We start from the raw sequence: 20,256 nt of genomic DNA, 5'->3' as shown, positions 1-20,256 counted from the left end.
GGTTTCTTTTCTTTAGACCTGGGGAGTTTCATTCAGCTGAATTAACTGGAAGGTCACACAATTTCCTTGGAGGTGGGAGGCAGGGGATAACAGCTTGATTCCTGGATGTGATGGTTATAGTCTGAGTCCTGTGGTCATTCCTTTCTTCCTAAAGCAGGGAGATGAGAACACTATCAATCCTTGGCCAGTCTCTTCTTTTGCAAGTGGCTGGTTATGACTTTACCTTGGTATTTGTATCAGCAGGAATTAAGTTAATGGCTATTCTTGGCTGCTTCATCCTGTGCATCCCTATGAAGACCTTGAACCACTTTCATGCTGGGAGCCCCTGACCGTGCACCAGCCTCATGTGAGGATGACATCAGCTTACCTACACTCCATTTCACAGGCTGTGCATATATGCTAAGTTGCTTCAGTCCTGTCTGACTCTTTGAGACCCAGCGGGCCATAGCCCACCAGGCTCCTCTGTCCGTGAGATTCTCCAGGCAAGAACACTGGAGTGAGTTGCCTTACCCTCCTCTAGGGGGTCTTCCTGACTCACAAGTTGAACCCTCGTCTGTTAAGTTTCCTGCACTGGCAGGCAGATTGTTTACCACTAGCACCACCAGGGAAGCCCTTCACAGGCTGTACCCACATCCAGCTCTTCCTAAACACACATGTTCCTTAGAATTCAGCAAATATGATTCATTTCATGAAACTAACACATGTGTGTGGTAAATAAGTCTTGGAGTATGAAGGGCACACAGGAAAAGTAACCTTTCTCTCCCACTCTACATCCTCAGAAGTCATCCCCCATTCTGATCAGCTGCTTTATTATTTGCATTATTTTTCCATGCTATTTCTTAAATGGGTTGTGCAGAAAAAAAAAAAAAAGACTAAAATTAAAACAAGATCTTTCTGCTCATTTTTTTGAGGTCAAACTTGACCAAAATATATTTTTAAGATATTGTTCTTTCAAAATAACGTTCTGAGGAAAACAGTTATGGGAAGTTAAAAACATCATGCCGTCGGCCCCAAGTTACAATGTGTGCACAGCATGGATGGCACAGGCGTGCACATTATTTTGGCCTCTCCTGGGTCCAGGGTCACCTCTAGAACAGCTGGAGGATAAAGACTCATTTTACAGTAGCCCAGCAGTATAAAACCTCCTTTTGGTCTCCTTAACCCAGCCTGGTGGCAGTCATAATAAAGAAAGGACTAATGGGAGGAAGCTGGGGGTACTTGTCAATAGACTGAGTTCAGCCTGTCCTGGTACTAATTCTAGCTCTCAGCAACTCCATGGAAAATGCCATCAAATGGTCCATCCCTGCTGAAATCGGATGACTGAGTATGACATATTCTTTGTACCAGGAGGAGCAGAGAGAACCAAAAATAAAGTCTGGGCCTTGGGGGCAAGAGAGTTCAGCTCCGAACCTGGGTTTCGAATGCAAGAGCTATGTGACCTCGGGCAGGGCACCAGAAATCCCAGCTACCATTTCTTTATCTGAAAATTGGAGATGCTGTTTGACTTTACTGTCAGGGTGCTGTGATTAAGGAAAGTGGGGATAAGATCCAGCATAGTGGCAGACATAGAAGAATCTTGGAAAACCGTATCAGGTGTTATAATTTCTAAGCATTGCATCAGATATCAAACTGCCTTGCCTCTGAAAAACAGATATTAACAAAATGAACAATGTGAGTATGATTCTGAAGGAGGTAATTTAGTTAAGCTCAATTTCTCTTCTTAAACACTTCAAAATTTACTCATAAAATTGATTTTCTGATAACAAAATTACTTATTCTATTATAAAAAGCATAATTAATATTGTTAGTGTAAAGAAAAATGCAATAGATTTCTGTGTATTAAGTTTGTATCCTGCAATAAAAGATCAGAAAGAGAAATTAAAGAAACAATCTCATTTACCTTCACAGCAAAAAGGATAAAAGACCTAGCCTAGGAATAAACCTACCAAAGGAGGCAAAAACCCGTACTCCAAAAGCCATAAGACAAGATGAAAGAAATCAAACATAACACAAACAGATGGAAAGATATACCATGCTCTTAGATTGGAAGAGTCAATATTGTCAAAATGACTATACTACCCAAGGCAATCTACAGACTCAACGTGTGCTAAGTCACTGCAGTCTTGTACGTCTCTTTGTCCCTATGGGCTATAGCTGCCCAGGCTCCTCTGTCCATGGGATTCTCCCGGCAAGGATACTGGAGCAGATTGCCATGTCCTCCTCTGGGGGATCTTCTCCACCCAGGGACTGAACCCCTGTCTCCTGTGTCTCCTGCACTGGCAGGCTGGTTCTCCACCACTAGGACCACCTGGGAAGCAGTCCCTATCAAATTGTCTCCTGTGTCTCCTGCACTGGCAGGCTGGTTCTCCACCACTAGGACCACCTGGGAAGCAGTCCCTATCAAATTACCAATGGCATTTGTTATAGGCCTAGAACAAAATATTTAAAAATTTGTACAGACACAAAAAACCCTAAATAAGCAAAGCAATACTGAGGAATAAAATCAGAGCTGCAGGAATCAGGCTCCCTGACATCAGGCTATACTACAAAGTTATGGTCATCCAAAGAGTATGGCACTGGCACAAACAATGTACATATGGATCAATGGAACAAGTCAGAAAGCCCGGAAATGAGCCCACACACCTGTGGGCAATTAATCTATAACAAAGGCGGCAAGACAATACAATGGAGAAAAGACAGTCTCTTCAATAAGTGGTGCTAGGAAAACCAGACAGCTACATGTAAAAGAACGAAATTAGAACATTGTCTAACACAGGAGCACTCAACCTCCAGGATCTAATACCTGATGATCTGAGGTGTAGTCATAGAAATAAGCGCACAATAAATGTAGTGGGCTTGAATTACCCTGACACCACCTGCATTCTCATCTGCGGAAAAGTCGTCTCCCACCAAACTGGTGTCTGGTGCCAAAAAAGGTGGGGACACCTGTTCTAATACCATACCCAAAAATTAACTTAAAATAGATTAAAGATCTAAATGGAAGACTATCCTATAAAATTCTTAGAGGGAAAACACAGGCAGAACACTCTGACATAAATTGCAGCAATATCTTTTTTGATCCATCTCCTACAAAAATGGAAATAAAAAGGAAAATTAAAACAAATGGGACCTAATGAAATTCAAAAGCTTTTGCACAGCCAAGGAAACCATAAACAAAATGAAAAGACAACCCTCAGAATGGGAGAGAATGTTTGCAAACAAAGTAACCCACAGAGGATTAATCTCCAAAATTTACAAATAGCTCATGAAACTCAACATAAAGAAAACACAAACAACCCAGTTAAAAAATGGGCAGAAGACATAAATATATATTTACCCAAAGAAGACACACAGATGGCCAAAAGGCACATGAAAAATGTTCAACACTGCTAACTATGAGAGAAATAAAAATCAAAACGAAAATAACACCTCACACGAGTCAGAAATACCATCATCAAAAAGTCTATAAACAATAAATGTTGGAAAAGGTATGAAGAAAAGGGAATTCTCCTAAGCTGCTCGTGGGAATGTAAATTGGTGCTGCCACTGTGGAAAGCAGTGTGGAGCTTCCTTAAAACTAAAAATGGAGCTCTGTATGGTCCAGCAATTCCACTCCTGGGCATATTTCCAGAGAAAATCATGGCTCGAAAATATGCACGCACATACTCACTGCAGCACTGTTTACAATAGCAATGTCAGAGACGTAATCTAAATGTTCATTGACAGAAAAATAGATAAAGAACACGTGGGACATATATAAAATGGGATATCACTCAACCACTAAAACAAATGAAATGGTGGCTCAGATGGTAAAGAATCTGCCTGCAATGTGGGTGACCTGGGTTCGATCTCCTGGGAAGATCCCCTGGAGAAGGAAATGGCTACCCACTCCAATATTTCTGCTGGAGAATTCCATGGACAGAGGAGCCTGGCTGGCTACGGTCCATGGGATCGAAAACAGCTGGACACGACTGCACGACTTTTACTTTCACTTTCACATTAACACAAATGAAATGCCATTTACAACAAGATGGATGGAGAGATTACCATACTAAGTGAAATGTCAGGCAGAGAAAGACAAATGTCATAGTGTTGCTTATATGTGGAATTCAACAAAAATTATACAAGTGAACTTATTTACAAAACAGAAACAGATTCACAGACTTAGAAAACAAACTTGTGGTTACCAAAGGGGAAAGGTGGTTGAGGGGATAAGTTGGGAGTTTGGGACTGACATATACACACTGCTGCTGCTGCTGCTAAGTCGCTTTAGTCGTGTCTCTGTGCGACCCCATAGACAGCAGCCCACCAGGCTCCCCCATCCCTGGGATTCTCCAGGCAAGAACACTGGAGTGGGTTGCCATTTCCTTCTCCAATGCATGAAAGTGAAAAGTGAAAGTGAAGTCGCTCAGTTGTGTCCGACTCTTAATGACCCCATGGACTGCAGCCCACCAGGCTTCTCCGTCCGTGGGATTTTCCAGGCAAGAGTACTGGAGTGGGGTGCCATTGCCTTCTCCAATATACACACTACTATCTTTAAAATAGATAACCAACAAGGATAAACTGTATAGCACAGGGAACTCTGCTCAATATTCTGTAATAACCTAAATAGGAAAATACTTGAAAAAAATAAATATATGTATAGCTGAATTGCTTTGTTGTACACCTAAGACTAACACAACATTGTCAACAAATTATCGTCCAATGTAAAATAAAAATTAAAAAAAAGAAAAAAATAAGAGTGAGGGGACATAGGTATAACTATGGCTGATTCATGTTGATGTTTGGCCATAACCAACACAATACTGCAAAGCAATTCTCCTTCAGTTAAAAATAAATAAATTTATTTTTTTAAAAAATAGTATATTTAACAATTAGTATCCTATTCCTCTACAGCGTGTTTCTTTAGGCATATTTCTTGAAAATTAAAATTGCTTTTGTCTAGAAAAAACACACTATCTTTCTCCATAATTTATAAAAGTCTGGTCATGTAGCTATCAGTTCCTTAAAAATTGATTCTTTTTTTTCTCCCGGGAATGTTAAGAGAGGATTTCTTGTCTTTCTATGAGAGGAAGATGACAAAAAAACTTTGGAATAAATTCAGAGAAACTCTTGGGTTGAAATCTTTAGATTTTCTTTCCTCAAATGGAGCATTTAAGGGTCAAATACAAACTAACCCAGTCTGTTGTGAGTACACAGAGGATCACAGTCTATCAGTTTACAATAAATATCATCTCTCACTGCTTTTCCCTGAGCAAGTGGACAAGAAAACAGCAGGCAGATTCAGCTCTGGATAGAACTGTAAAATTCTGTCCTCCCAGAAGCCTGCTACAGACAGACAAGAGGCTTATTCTCCTGAAAGGAACAGGGGAGACTGTCAACTCCTCCTGGGCAGCTGTGCCTGGAGGCTGCTGGTGCCTGTGGATTCATGACTGAGCTGCAAGTGCAGTTGCCTAGGAGATGAGAGGCGTGCAGATGATGCCTGCCTTGCTTGACCTGATTCAGGATCTAGTTGCCTAAGCGGCATCTACACGTTGCTGAGCTAACAGAGCGCCAGAGAAAAGGGGAATTGCCTCCTGCTCTGCCTGCAACGCAGGAGACCTGGGTTAGACCCCTGGGTTGGGAAAATCCCCTGCAGAAGGAAATGGCAACTCACTCCGTTATTCTTGCCTAAGAATTCTATGGACAGAGGAGCCTGGAGGGCTATAGTCCATTAGTCACAAACAGTCGGACACAACTGAGCAGCTAAAACTTTTTGCAAGGCGCTAACATCCATTCTGGCAGCAGGAACACCTGTGTTTGGCTCGGGTCTGACTTCTTGTGTGATGTCCTCTGTCACATCCCCAGAGCTTCCTGGCCTGGAGCTGGAAGACTGGTGACCTTTCAGGTTCACTGAACTTGTGACACTCCCACAGGCAAGACCCCAGCCTTCCCGGTCAACCACTGAGCTATCAAGAACTGGGCCAGAACAATTTCTGCCCTGGGCCAGCACTGCGGGAAACACAAAGCAGAACAAACTACAAGCAGCCATTGGTTACATTTAGGGAAAAGCTGTTACATAAAAGATAGTTGTTAATCAATATCACTATTTGTTTTCAGCAATCACAAGAGCATTGTTATTAGTTGGGAGGGCCCTAATGTTATTTGTTTCTCAACACTCTGATACCAAAAGAGGAATTTTATTATATACTGTGCTGTCTAAAACCATCTATAAAGCAATATTGTCATGATTGTCATTAAATATAAGAATCTTTTTCTATGTAAGAATACTGACTTTGCAGAGTGCTTTAAATCTTGCACAATATATATTATTCAGTTAGATTCTACAGCAATTAGTATGTGTTAGATAAGAAAGGCGGGCTTGCTAGGTGGCTCAGTGGTAAAGAATCCACCTGCCAATGTAGGAGCCATGGGAGATGTGGGTTTTGATCCCTGGGTTGGGAAGATCCCCTATAGGAGAGAACGGCAACCCACTCCAGTATTCCCAAGGGACAGAGGAGACTGGTGGGCTATAGTCCATGGGGTTGCAAAGAGTCAGAGACAACTAAGCAACTGAACACACAACACACATAGATAAGAAAGAGAGGTTTAAAATACGTTAGTGACCAGGTCAATATATATATATATAACTTGTGCCAGATTAATTCAGGAAGACCAAATATCAGCATTATCATTCAGTGCTGCGGGCGTGCTCAGTCATTTCAGTCATGTCTGACTCTGTGACCCTTTGGACTGCAGCCTACCAGTCTCCTCTCTCCACAGGATTCTCCACGAAAGAATACTGGAGTGGGTTGCCATTTCCTTCTCCAAACTCACTGAACAATTCACTTCAATCCTAACATCTGCTTACAGATGTCATACAGGGGTTCTTCTTCCAGGGATGCTGATGTATTATGGTTGGCATAGCAAGCTGGCGTGTATCAGAAGTCTGCATCCTGGGATGCAGGACACACAAGGATGCTCTGGTCCCCATCCGTCCTCAGGGCTCCTGAACCCTCTCCCTGGGCGGGGTGTCTACAAGGGGCACCAGCACGTGGGATGGGCCCCCCTCCCCGGGGCTGCCCTACCTGCGTGAGCGGTAGAACTGGCACCTCTTCAGCGGGATCTTGGCCACGTGCTCTCGCAGGCCCGCGAACAGGACGCTCTGGCTGTGCAGGATCCGCAGGCTCCTGACGGGCTCGGGTCGCCTCTCAGGGAAGAGCTCCATCTCTTCCAGCACACAGCCGCCGGAGGTCTGGGTCAGGGGCGCCCGCACCTTCTTAATGGTGCCATAATCTGCGGAGGCAACAGGGAAAGCAGAAAAGTGAGGTCAGCAGTCTCACCGTCACTCACCAGCTAAGCCACCAGGCTTCTCCAGGTGGGCTGCACATAGGGCCATCTGAGGAGCTTGGACAAATGCCAGGAGACCCACCCTGGAGGTGTTCAGTGAGCCACACTGGACGTGGGGCCAGGCACCAGTATTTTGACAGCTCTCAGCACAAGCGAAATAAAACCGGGATGAGGACCACTTGGCTACCAGCTGCCTGGTTCCCACACAGGTCCAGAGACCCAGAGCATGGCAGAGCTTGAAAGAAAAAAAGAAAGTGAAGTCGCTTAGTCATGTCCAACTCTTTGCAACCCTGTGGAGTGTATCCCACCAGGATCCTCCGTCCATGGGATTTTCCAGGCAAGAGTACTGGAGTGGGTTGTCAGTCCCTTCTCCAGGGGATATTCCCAACGCAGGGATCGAACCCTGGTCTCCTGCACTGCAGACAGATGCTTTACCGTCTGAGCCACCAGGGAAGCCCACATCAGAGCTTACCGTGGTCCAAAGCAGCCAGCTTTGCACCATCCCATGGAGAACACCAGGTGAGAGGGGCTGGATTCTCGGTATCAGACAGAGGAGCTGACTCTGCTGCCCAACACAGTGGACCCCATCTGACAGACAGCTGCAGATATGCAGGCGGCCAAGGAGGCTTCTGCTTCCTTCCTGTCCTGAAAGTATCTCCGTCTCTGTGTCTGCATCTAGACACACACACACTCCCTCTCTCAGACTTGTTCTCTGGGATGCTCTCCTGGGTCTCAGCTCCATGGATTCTTCTTTCCCATCCTACTGAACATCCATTTCGACCCATCCCCCTCCCTCCTCCATATTTTCTGCTCATCACGTGTTTACACGCATTTTGGTCTTAAGTGCTGCCCCAGGACAAGAGGGCCGGGGTCACGTGAACCAACAGATCCCCCTGGAGCGGCTGTGAGGGACACAGAGGAGGGTCCTCCCAGCCAGTAAGGGGCACGGCACCGTCAAACCCCCAGGTCGGGACACAGACTTGAAACATAGGATGTTGTCTGTGGTGCATGGATGTGAAACCCCACCCCCTCTAGCCAGTCTGCCAATCCAGGGCATGGATCCAACCCTCCTGAAGCACCTCTGAGAGCAGCTGGCAAGCTCCTCAGATCACCCTGGCTGAAGAAAACCCAAGGGAACTTAGGTTCAAAACATCACAGTTCTCACTCTATCAACACAGATGAGGCTACGAAGTCTTCTTAAAGAGGAAGTGGAATCCACAACCTTTGGCTTCAAGGCCTCTGATCGATCTGCTAATCTCAGAAGATTTGGACAGAAATTACCTTTCCAGTTTTCCATTCCTAGGAGAGTCTTTACAGAAGGAGGATGTACAAAGTGGATATATGTTATCCTGAGTTCATTAAGGAATATGTATCTGAAACATGTCCAGTGATCATTCATTGATTATGAGCTGTTATAAGTATTATGTATGTAATAGTCTATTTAATTTTGCATATAATAATATATTCAGTATCATTAAATCATTGCTCAATTTTATTTTAGGTTAGTTGGTAAAACATGTAAATTTTGAGAAAGCTCAAGCACAAATAGAATTGCTATGGATGCTGGGAAGATTAAAAATAAGGAGAATCCCATGGACAGAGGAGCCTGGCGGGCTACAGTGCATAGGGTTGCAAAGAGTCAGACATGACTGAAGTGCCTTAACATGCATACACACACTTGTGTTTAAGGGAAGAGTGTGTTTGTGAACACACAGCAAAGTATGGGGATGGAGAGATCAGGGGGCAGATGATGTAGCAAGGCAGCATTTTAATAAATAATCAGACTTCAGTGTGGAAGAAAATCTGTATGTATTTATTATATAAGTCAATCTAATTTTGACTTGGAGACCTCAGTTCCCAGCTGGTGGGAAGTTCAACCCAGTGAGGTTCAGGTCTTCCTGCCTGTATGATGCAACGGAACAAAGTTGAGCAGAGCATCAGGGCAGTGGTGCAAACAAAGTGGGAGCTTCACGGAAGTTGACTTCAGCATCCACCGGCAGATGGAACTGCCAGGCTTCCTGTGGACCAGCAACAGGCAGGGAGCCCCTGCTGCCCTTCAGGAAACCCTGACAACCAAACAAGGTTTGACACTAAAGATAAGAGCCAGGCCTGCCACTATCCAGTGAACAGCAAGGCTCTGATGAGGCTTAAGTAAGACTCTTGGGAATATAGAGTGCCCATGTGTGTGTGTGCATGTGTGCGTGCTAGGGTGCTTTAGTTGGGTCCAATTCTTTGGGGCTCTATGGACTGTAGCCCACTAGGCTCCTCTGTTCATGCAATTCTCCAGGCAAGAATAATAGAGTCAGTTGCCATGTCCTTCTTCTGGGGATCTTCTCGACCCAGGGATCAAACCTGCATCTCTTACATCTCCTGCATTGCCAGATGGGTTCTTTATCTCTAGTGCCACCTGGGAATATATACACTACTATTTTCATTATAGGGGACTGGAATGCAAAAGTAGGAAGTCAAGAAACACCTGAAGTAACAGGCAAATTTGGCCTTGGAATACGGAATGAAGCAGGGCAAAGACTAATAGAGTTTTGCCAAGAAAATGCACTGGTCATAACAAACACCCTCTTCCAACAACACAAGAGAAGACTCTACACATGGACATCACCAGATGGTCAACACCGAAATCAGATTGATTATATTCTTTGCAGCCAAAGATGGAGAAGCTCTATACAGTCAGCAAAAACAAGACCAGGAGCTGACTGCGGCTCAGACCATGAACTCCTTATTGCCAAATTCAGACTTAAATTGAAGAAAGTAGGGAAAACCACTAGACCATTCAGGTATGACCTAAATCAAATCCCTTATGATTATACAGTGGAAGTGAGAAATAGATTTAAGGGCCTAGATCTGATAGATAGAGTGCCTGATGAGCTATGGAATGAGGTTCCTGACATTGTACAGGAGACAGGGATCAAGACCATCCCCATGGAAAAGAAATGCAAAAAAGCAAAATGGCTGTCTGGGGAGGCCTTACAAATAGCTGTGAAAAGAAGAGAAATGAAAAGCAAAGGAGAAAAGGAAAGATATAAGCAGCTGAATGCAGAGTTCCAAAGAATAGCAAGAAGAGATAAGAAAGACTTCTTCAGTGATCAATGCAAAGAAATAGAGGAAAACAACAGAATGGGAAAGACTAGAGATCTCTTCATGAAAATCAGAGATACCAAAGGATCATTTCATGCAGAGATGGGCTCGATAAAGGACAGAAATGGTATGGACCTAACAGAAGCAGAAGATATTAAGAAGAGATGGTAAGAATACACAGAAGAACTGTACAAAAAAGATCTTCATGACCCAGATAATCAGGATGGTGTGATCACTGACCTAGAGCCAGACATCCTGGAATGTGAAGTCAAGTGGGCCTTAGAAAGCATCACTATGAACAAAGCTAGTGGAGGTGATGGAATTCCAGTTGAGCTATCCCAAATCCTGAAAGATGATGCTGTGAAAGTGCTGCATTCAATATGCCAGCAAATTTGGAAAACTCAGCAGTGGCCACAGGACTGGAAAAGGTCAGTTTTCATTCCAATCCCAAAGAAAGGCAATGCCAAAGAATGCTCAAACTACCGCACAATTGCACTCATCTCACATGCTAGTAAAGTAATGCTCAAAAGTCTCCAAGCCAGGCTTCAGCAATATGTGAACCGTGAACTTCCTGATGTTCAAGCTGGTTTTAGAAAAGGCAGAGGAACCAGAGATCAAATTGCCAACATCCGCTGGATCATGAAAAAGCAAGGGAGCTCCAGAAAAACATCTATTTTTGCTTTATTGACTACGCCAAAGCCTTTGACTGTGTGGATCACAATAAACTGTAGAAAATTCTGAAAGAGATGGGAATACCAGACCAATTGATCTGCCTCTTGAGAAACCTATATGCAGGCCAGGAAGCAACAGTTAGAACTGGACATGGAACAACAGACTTGTTCCAAATAGGAAAAGGAGTACATCAAGGCTGTATATTGTCACCCTGTTTATTTAACTTCTATGCCGAGTCCATCATGAGAAATGCTGGACTGGAAGAAACACAAACTGGAATCAAGATTGCCGGGAGAAATATCAATAACCTCAGCTATGCAGATGACACCACCCTTATGGCAGAAAGTGAAGAGGAACTCAAAAGCCTCTTGATGAAGGTGAAAGTGGAGAGTGAAAAAGTTGGCTTAAAGCTCAACATTCACAAAACAAAGATCATGGCATCTGGTCCTATCACTTCATGGGAAATAGATGCGGAAACAGTGGAAACAGTGTCAGACTTTATTTTTCTGGGCTCCAAAATCACTGCAGATGGTGACTGCAGCCATGAAATTAAAAGACGCTTACTCCTTGGAAGGAAAGTTATGACCAAGCTAGATAGCATATTGAAAAGCAGAGACATTACTTTGCCAACAAAGTTTCGTCTAGTCAAGGCTATGGTTTTTCCTGTGGTCATGTATGGATGTGAGAGTTGGCCTGTGAAGAAGGCTGATCGCCGAAGAATTGATGCTTTTGAACTGTGGTGTTGGAGAAGACTCTTGAGAGTCCCTTGGACTGCAAGGAGATCCAACCAGTCCATTCTGAAGGAGATCGGCCCTGGGATTTCTTTGGAAGGAATGATGCTAAAGCTGAAACTCCAGTACTTTGGTCACCTCATGCAAAGAGTTGACTCATTGGAAAAGACTCTGATGCTGGGAGGGATTGGGGGCAGGAGGAGAAGGGGACGACAGAGGATGAGATGGCTGGATGGCATCACTGACTCGATGGACGTGAGTCTGGGTGAACTCTGGGAGTTGGTGATGGACAGGGAAGCCTGGGGTGCTGCAATTCATGGGGCCGCAAAGAGTCAGACACGACTGAGCTACTGATCTGATCTGATGGATAAAATAGATAACTAATAAGAACCTGCTATATAGCACAGGGAACTCTACTCAATACTCTGTAATGGTCCACATGGGGAAAGAATCTAAGAGTGGATACATGTATATGTACAACTGATTCAGTTTGCTGTATACCTGAAGCTAACACAACACTGCAAATCAACTATACTCCAATAAACATTTAAAAAAAGACTCTTGAGATAAAATTGAACATTTTAGAGCAATGCAGGAGTATAGTTGGGGAGCAGCAGAATAGGCGGGAGTCCAGCTGAATAACTGTCATGTTTTGACTATTACCAGCACTGAAAAATTGATGCTTTCAAACTGTGGTGCTGGAGAAGACTCTTCAGAGTCCCTTGGATAGCAAGGAGATCAAGGCAGTCAATCCTAGAGGAAAGCAACCATGCGTATTCGTTGGAAGAGCTGAGGATGAAACTCTACTTTGTCCACTTGATGCGAGGAGCCAACTCACTGGAAAAGACCCTGATGCTGAGAAAGACTAAAGAACAGGAGGAGAAGGGGCCGAGAGAGGATGAGAGAGTTGAAAGACATCACTGACTCAATGGACATAAGTTTGAGCAAACTCTGCTGCTGCTGCTGCTGCTGCTGCTGCTGCTAAGTCGCTTCAGTCGTGTCCGACTCTGTGTGACCCCATAGATGGCAGCCCACCAGGCACCATCTTCCCTGGGATTCTCCAGGCAAGAAGACTGGAGTGGGTTGCCATTTCTACCTCCTCCAATGCATGAAAGTGAAAAGTTAAAGTGAAGTCGCTCAGTTGTGTCTGACTCTTAGCGACTCCATGGACTGCAGCCTACCAGGCTCCTCCGTCTGTGGGATTTTCCAGGCAAGAGTACTGGAGTGGGTTGCCATTGCCTTCTCCATGAGCAAACTCTGGGAGACAGCAAAGGACAGGGAAGCCTGGTTGCTGCAGATCCATGGGGTCTCAAAAAGCCGGACGTGACTTAGCAACTGAACAGCAACAACACACTATTTTCACAGGAGCCAAGGGTGAGAGAATTGAATCCTATTCAACAGGTGAACAAAGACGACTGGCTGATTACTATTTATTTTGCTGACAGATTACTCTGTGAAACCAAATCAGTAATCATGCAAACATCCATATGCTCATACACACTTTGGATTCTTAAGCAACTGTGCAGGAAAAACAAATTTTAAAAGATCTTTAAAAATTTGATTTAAATGAACTAACCATCATTGACCAAAATTTCTCAGTGTATATTTCTGCACACCTTGTATCTACTTTCCAGCTGACTAACAAATCCAGGGATTTGTTCGATCCAGGGATCTAACAAAACTATAGGACTCAGCACTTTAGAGAATGGCACCGTAGTGTCGATTTAGGTGCTTGCTATTGAGAATATTTCCTGCCGTATCAGTAAACAAGGACGCCACCGTCATCAGTGATTGCAGCCCTGAGGGAACTCTGGAAGAAGAAAACCTGCCATCTAGCCTGTAGCCACTCCCCGTGCTGAGTTGAGAGGAAAGGAAGCTGAGGAAGTGAAAATGCTGAGGTGCATATCAAAGAGATGATTTCAGTGAGCCCAGACTCTTTGTCTTCCCATACATAGAAAAGTGCTAAATTCCTTAAACTTGGGATACCTCGTTTTCTTTAATTTACAAAAAAAAAAAAAATACATTTGACATTCAGACTATCTGCCCTTTGTTTGCAAGACTTCTATATAACATGGCCCCTCCTCTCCCCTCCTCTAAGCAGTTCTCTCGGGTTATTTGAGATGCTGGCTTCCTGGCTTGAAGTCCTAAAAACTCCCACTGAGTAAGACATGCCTCTCAGTTTTTACATAGTGAGTATTTTTTAATCCTCATCACCCTCTATACCTCTGCCGGGTCATCTTCACCCTGAGCATCTGTCACGTGAGGCGCCTCATGGAGCTCCCTGCTCTTTTGGCACTAGGGTGACTGTGGAGGAGCCTCAGGGTGCTTGTGTTTTTTGTTACTTTGTGTTATAATATTTCCAGGGTTTAATGACTGATTTACTTGTTTCATGGCGTCTACGCTTGACACGATGAGGCTCCAAGAGGGCAGACGCTGTCAGTGTTGTTCTCTGATGTCTGCAGAGTGGCCATTACCGTGGCCTGTGCAGATTACTGAACACGCGCTGGATGAGAGACTGAACAAGTGAGTTAGGCAAGGAAGGAAAGTAGAGAGACAGAAAGGCAGGGACAGAAGGCAAACGTTACAGGGATGTCATGTCACTTGCACATTTGCCAAAAAGACTCCTGATTAATGCTGTCGAATCACAACTTTTAGTAAGAAATATGATATCAGTCAGTGTGAAGGTGAAACAAGAAATAATCCTCCACCATTTCCAAAATATTTCCTCTGAAAGCATCATAAACTAAACAGGAGTGAAGAAAATCATTTTAATTGGTTTCAGCTGAGAAAATACCAGCTCTAAAAATTTGCCGCAGAAAAATATAACCATACACACCTTCCATACTCCTGAAACTCAATACTCTAATCAAAGTCAGCTGAAGGTAAAAAAAAAAAGCTAGAAATACAGAAAAGCATCTCCATCAGTCTTTACCGTTTTGAGATCAGAAAGAAAAGAGAAAATTGGCACTTCCTGTCAATCACAGATCACTTCCCCAGAGAGACAATGAGGAGAAAGTGGTTCAGAGAAAGTGAAGAATCGGTGCCGAGAGCAGGACAATAGGGTGACACTGTTTTGGCCCAAATTCTCATAATAATTCACCTTTTTGTGAAAATATGAACTACTAATTATGTTATGGAAACAAATTTCAGAGTCATATATTTACAGTTTCACGCTCAAATTGAAAAACTACAGCTATTCATTATGAAGGAGATAGAGCTGCTGCAAGATTTTTAAGACTGATGGAAGTTAATAGTATGGTTGTTATTTGAAAGACATGAATAGCTGTAATTACATGACAATGTACATAATGTACTGCAGAACTTATATTTGCTAATTTCAGCAGAACAGGAAGCATGCTTATGTTCTAGGGAGTGGGCAGACTAAAGAAAGGATGCCCACTTAAATTTGAATTTTAGCTAAACCATTAACATTTTTTAGTATTAGTATGTCCAATTCAATGCTATTCATGGTTTATCTGAAGTTCAAATTAAAGTAGGCATCCTGTATTTTATTATATAAATAAAACCTCATTATATCCACATCTCATTTGATTATCACAGCAAGCTGATGAGAATGTAAAAAATATGTGAATGAGTATTCTCACTTGAGGGATGAGAAAACTGAGTGTCCAAGAATAGAAGATCTGATATATATTTCCTATGAACTGGTCTTTCAAAGTCCTATAAAGAAGTCAGACATAAAATGGAAGTTCAAGTCAATGCTAATGAATGAGATAAATGCAACAAAGGGCCCCAAAGCAGCATTAAATAAAAAGCTAGTGTGAGTGACACCTAGGAAAGGGCAGTTTTGTCGAGATTGTTTGCAATACTGTTTTTATTCCATGAAGTCTTCCACAAGTCATGAAACATAACCAGTTGGGAGGCAGCAAGAAGGCAGGCAATCTCCTGATCCATTGGAAGCCGCCCACATGGACGACATGCAGGGGCATCGGCTTCAGAAAGCACCAGACTCTACTCGCCATCAGGATGACATCCCTTCCCTGGGTACCACAACCCAGGCATAGACAGGCAAACAGAGTGAGTGACAGCTGTATGCCCTTACACCATCTATTTAAAGAGGGAGGCACACTGAGCCAGATCAAACACCTGTCTGTGGATGAACAGAAGTTGTATGCACACTTAAAGGGCAGTATTTCTGGGAATAAGAGCAAAGGACCCCTGCCCCCAGCCCTCTGCCCCACAAACAAGAACCGTGCAAGGAAGGTATCCTCACCAGACTGACCTTGAACAAATGAAGGGCTTCAGGGAAGTGCTCACCAGTGATATGAGAACTCTCCTGGGCACACAGCATCAGACTGCAGGTCCCAATAATTCCTAATATTGATTTTTACTGGTGACTAACAAAGTCATGGAAGACCAGAGGCGCAGCTGATAGCAAGTGGAAAACACAGGCAAAATTGGATTATCGCAATAAGAGAGATAATCGTTTCAACCTCCATTGAAGTTGAGCCATTCTGAGCCATTAGGAAAATGACCAAAGGAAAAAGCAAAAATCATAAATGAGATGGTTTTCTAAGTTAGAACATGGACACGTGACACAGCAAGAAATCCGTTTTAAAAGTGACTGCTGGGGAAGAAATATTTACATAATACTTATCAGAAGACTGGAGTGCTACTTGAAAAGGGCATGAGAAATCCTTACATATCCCCAACCCTCACCCAATTCCAACCACAGGAAATGATCCATGAGACACTGAAGTGTGGTCCACAACCTCCAACCCACAGGAAAATCTGTGCAGCTCCTACAGCTAATAAGCTGCCAAATAACCTTAGAGGAACAATATGAGAATCGAGAACAAAACCAAGTAAACAAGCATGCATGTGTTTTTCTGCAGAAAAAAATAAAAAATTGATTTCAGTGAGAGCAGAATGTGGTAGTCACGAAAGCTGCCAGGACACATTCCTAAAACATTTCATGGGAACAAAGTGACTGGCATGTGGGACCCAAGGAAGCAATGATGCCTAGAATCCCCAACAAACCATCGAGCATGGATGCCTGGAGGTGGAAGCTCACAGAGTAAGTCCAGACCAGCATCATTCAATGGAAATATAGAACAATCCATGTAATTAATTTTTTTTAAGTAGCCACATTTAAAAAAAGATTAGCAGGTGAGTTGAATTTAATTACTTATTTTGATTTACCCCAATGTATACTTTGGCCAACTGATGGGAAGAACTGACTCATTTGAAAAGACTCTGATGCTGGGAAAGATTGAAGGCAGGAGGAGAAGGGGACGACAGAGGATGAGATGGTTGGATGGCATCACTGACTCAATGGATATGCTGCTGCTGCTGCTAAGTCACGTCAGTCGTGTCCATCTCTGTGTGACCCCATAGACAGCAGCCCACCAGGCTCCCGTCCCTGGGATTCTCCAGGCAAGAACACTGGAGTGGGTTGCCATTTCCTTCTCCAGTGCATGAAAGTGAAAAGTGAAAGTAAATGGGTATGAGTTTGAGTCAACTCTGGGAGTTGGTGATGGACAGGGAGGCCTGGCGTGCTGCAGTCCATGGGGTTTGTAAAGAATTGGACATGACTGAGCGACTGAACTGAACTGAACTGAAAGAAGATTCTTTCTGTTTTTGCTTTTATGTTTTGTAGAGTTTTCCTTTAATTAGAGGTTAGTCTTATGCCTGGCATTCCTCAGTGGCTCAGTGGTAAAGAATCCACCCGCAATGCAGGAACCTCAGGAGACATGAGTTGGATCCTTGGGTTGGGAAGACCCTCTGGAGGAGGGCATGGCAACCTATTCTGGCCTGAAGAATCCCATGGACAGAGGAGCCTGGTGGGCTTCGGTCCCCAGGGTCGCAAAGAGTCAGACACAACTGAAGTAATTTAGCACACATATGCAAGCTTTTCCCTACACTTCTGGAGTGAATCTTTTTTATTATCTTTCTGAGAAAACCAATGACCCTTACTGCCCTCCCAAATAGAAATGGTGAGGGCGACATGACTTTTCATCACCCACAGCCTGAATAATCAACATATTAAAGGTAGTGTAAATAAGAAAAAGCCACTGATATATTTATACAAAAATATATGCTAACAAAGAAAGAAGAGCAGATGTAAAACTTGATGGACAGAAAACTATAGAATCCCTTGTTTTCTTATTCAGTCAGTTTTGTAAAGCCAAGGTAAATCCTTGAGGGAGAATACAAGAAATTCCATTGGTCTGGCCACCCTAAAGGCAAATCATCTACCATCACTATGTTTTCTAAGCTAAAATTTCAGATAGTCATAGGGTATTTGAGTTGGAAAGGACCTACAACAATATTTTGCATTTTGTAGGTAAGAAAAGCAAAACCCAGAAAAACTGAGTCCCTAAGGTCAGATTCTAGAATCTAAATGTAGGTCCTCTGTGTATCAATCAAGTGCTTGTTTCTAAATTTTTGATGGTCTTTTCATTTTGAAAGTATGGAAACTATAATATGCAATCCTTACAATGATGAATCCAGAATACTATAGCTGACAAGTTTCTCAAAAGATTCAGTTCAGTTCAGTTCAATCGCTCAGTCGTGTCCAACTCTTTGCCACCCCGTGAACCACAGCACGCCAGGCCTCCATGTCAAAAGATTAGGTAGTCTGATACTAAGGGTATTAAGTAGCAGTTATTATTCAAGATACGGATTAAGCTATGATTCGTGGACATGCTTATCACAGAATTCCCTGCACAAACAACCAATGTGTAAATGGTGCCAAGCCCAGGATAGATCTAACTTCTCTACCAGGCTAGAGACTCTCATTTCCATGAGCTCAGGAAGCAAACAAGAGAATAAACTGACAGAAATATTGCCTAAGGACTTCCCTGGTGGTTCAGAGGTTAAGACTCAGTGCTTCCACAGCAGTGAGTACGGGTTTAATTCTTGGTCGGGGAACTAAGACCCTGCATGCAGTGTGGCTAAAGGGGGAAAAAAAGAAAAGAAAAATGACTAGGGTATTCTATTTCAGTTATTTTTTTAAAGAAGTTTTAAGGATATAAAATGTTGGTTTAAACAAAATATTTTATAATAAAGGTATGATTTTTAAACCACTAATTTCTTTATGTAATGTAAGCTCTGTGTAATATAAACTCTAATACACATAATTCAGTTATAAGTGATTGAAAATTAACTATATTTTTTACTCTGGAAGAAAAGAGCAGGTCTTTTCTAAATTTCAAAGTTCAGCTTCCTAATTAACATCAATTCAATAGTTTAAACAATATCCTATTCTGCATCTTGATAGGGATGGTCAAATACAGAAATCTCTCATTTGCTGTGAAGTATATCGTATAATATGCAGATGACACCACCCTAATGGCAGAAAGCGAAGAGGAACTAAAGAGCTTCTTGATGAAAGTGAAAGAGGAGAGTGAAAAAGCTGGCTTAAAACTCAACATTCAAAAAACGAAGATTGCAGCATCCTGTCCCATCACTTTATGGCAAATAGAGGAAACAATAGAAACAGTGACAGACTTCATTTTCTTGGGCCCCAAAATCACTGCAGCCATGCAATTAAAGGACACTTGCTCCTTGGAAGAAAAGCTATGACAAACCCAGTAAGTAATTGACTGAAAGTCACTCAGTTGTGTCTGATTCTTTGCAACCCCATGGACTATACAGTCCATGGAATTCTCCAGGCCAGAATACTGGCATGAGAAGTGTTTCCCTTTTCCAGGGGATCTTCCCAAACCAGGGATCGAACCCAGGTCTCCCACATTGCAGGCGGACTCTTTACCAGCTGAGCCACAACCCAAGCAGCATATTAAAAAGCAGAGACGTTACTTTGCCAACAAAGGTCCATCTAGTCAAAGCTATGGTTTTTCCAGTAGTCATGTATGGATGTAAGAGTTGGACCATAAAGAAAGCTGAGCATAAGAATTGATGCTTTTGAACTGTGGTGTTGGAGAAGGCTCTTGAGAGTCCCTTGGACTGCAAGGAGATCCAACCAGTCCAGCCTAAAGGAAATCAGTTCTGAATATTCATTAGAAGGATTGATGCTGAAGCTGAAGCTCCAACACTTTGGCCACCTGATGGGAAGAACTGACTCATTGGAAAAGACTCTGATTCTGGGAAAGATTGAAGGCAGGAGGAGAAGGAGACAAGAGAGGATGAGATGGTTGGATGACATCACCGACTCAACGGACATGAGTTTTAGCAAGCTCCGGGAGTTGGTGATGGACAAGGAAACCTGGCTTGCTGCAGTCCATGGGATTGCAAAGATTTGGACATGACTGAGTGACTGAACTGATACCATACAATAAAATATGGGTTATTTTGGGCTGGATTGTATCCCTTGAATATTCTTATGTTTAAGTCTTAATTCCTAATACCTCAGAATATTTGGGAAAAGGGTTTTTTTTTTTTTTAAACTATTTATTTCGCTGCATTGGGTCTTAGTTGCCTCATGTAGGATCTTTGCTGTGTCCTGTGG

The 20,256-nt window shown here is 43.0% G+C and overlaps 1 protein-coding gene across 3 annotated transcripts in view; it reads right to left on the bottom strand.

The window, feature by feature from the left end:
• SEMA5A (semaphorin 5A) overlaps window positions 1-20,256 on the bottom strand; it is a 565,637-nt gene that overhangs the window by 113,639 nt on the left and 431,742 nt on the right. For all 3 annotated transcript variants that reach the window (XR_009731836.1, XM_061393884.1, XM_061393883.1), the window contains one exon: window positions 7,068-7,275. Coding sequence is in view for 2 of the 3 variants with exons in the window: in XM_061393884.1 (XP_061249868.1) it covers window positions 7,068-7,275 (208 nt within the window). In the remaining variant the exon portion in view is untranslated. The remainder of the gene's footprint in view (window positions 1-7,067; window positions 7,276-20,256) is intronic.

Source organism: Bos javanicus, chromosome 20, assembly GCF_032452875.1.
Source record: "Bos javanicus breed banteng chromosome 20, ARS-OSU_banteng_1.0, whole genome shotgun sequence".
Taxonomy (NCBI): Eukaryota; Metazoa; Chordata; class Mammalia; order Artiodactyla; family Bovidae; genus Bos; species Bos javanicus.
Note: the sequence above shows the minus strand (reverse complement) of the source record. Positions and strands in the feature narration are given on the sequence as shown.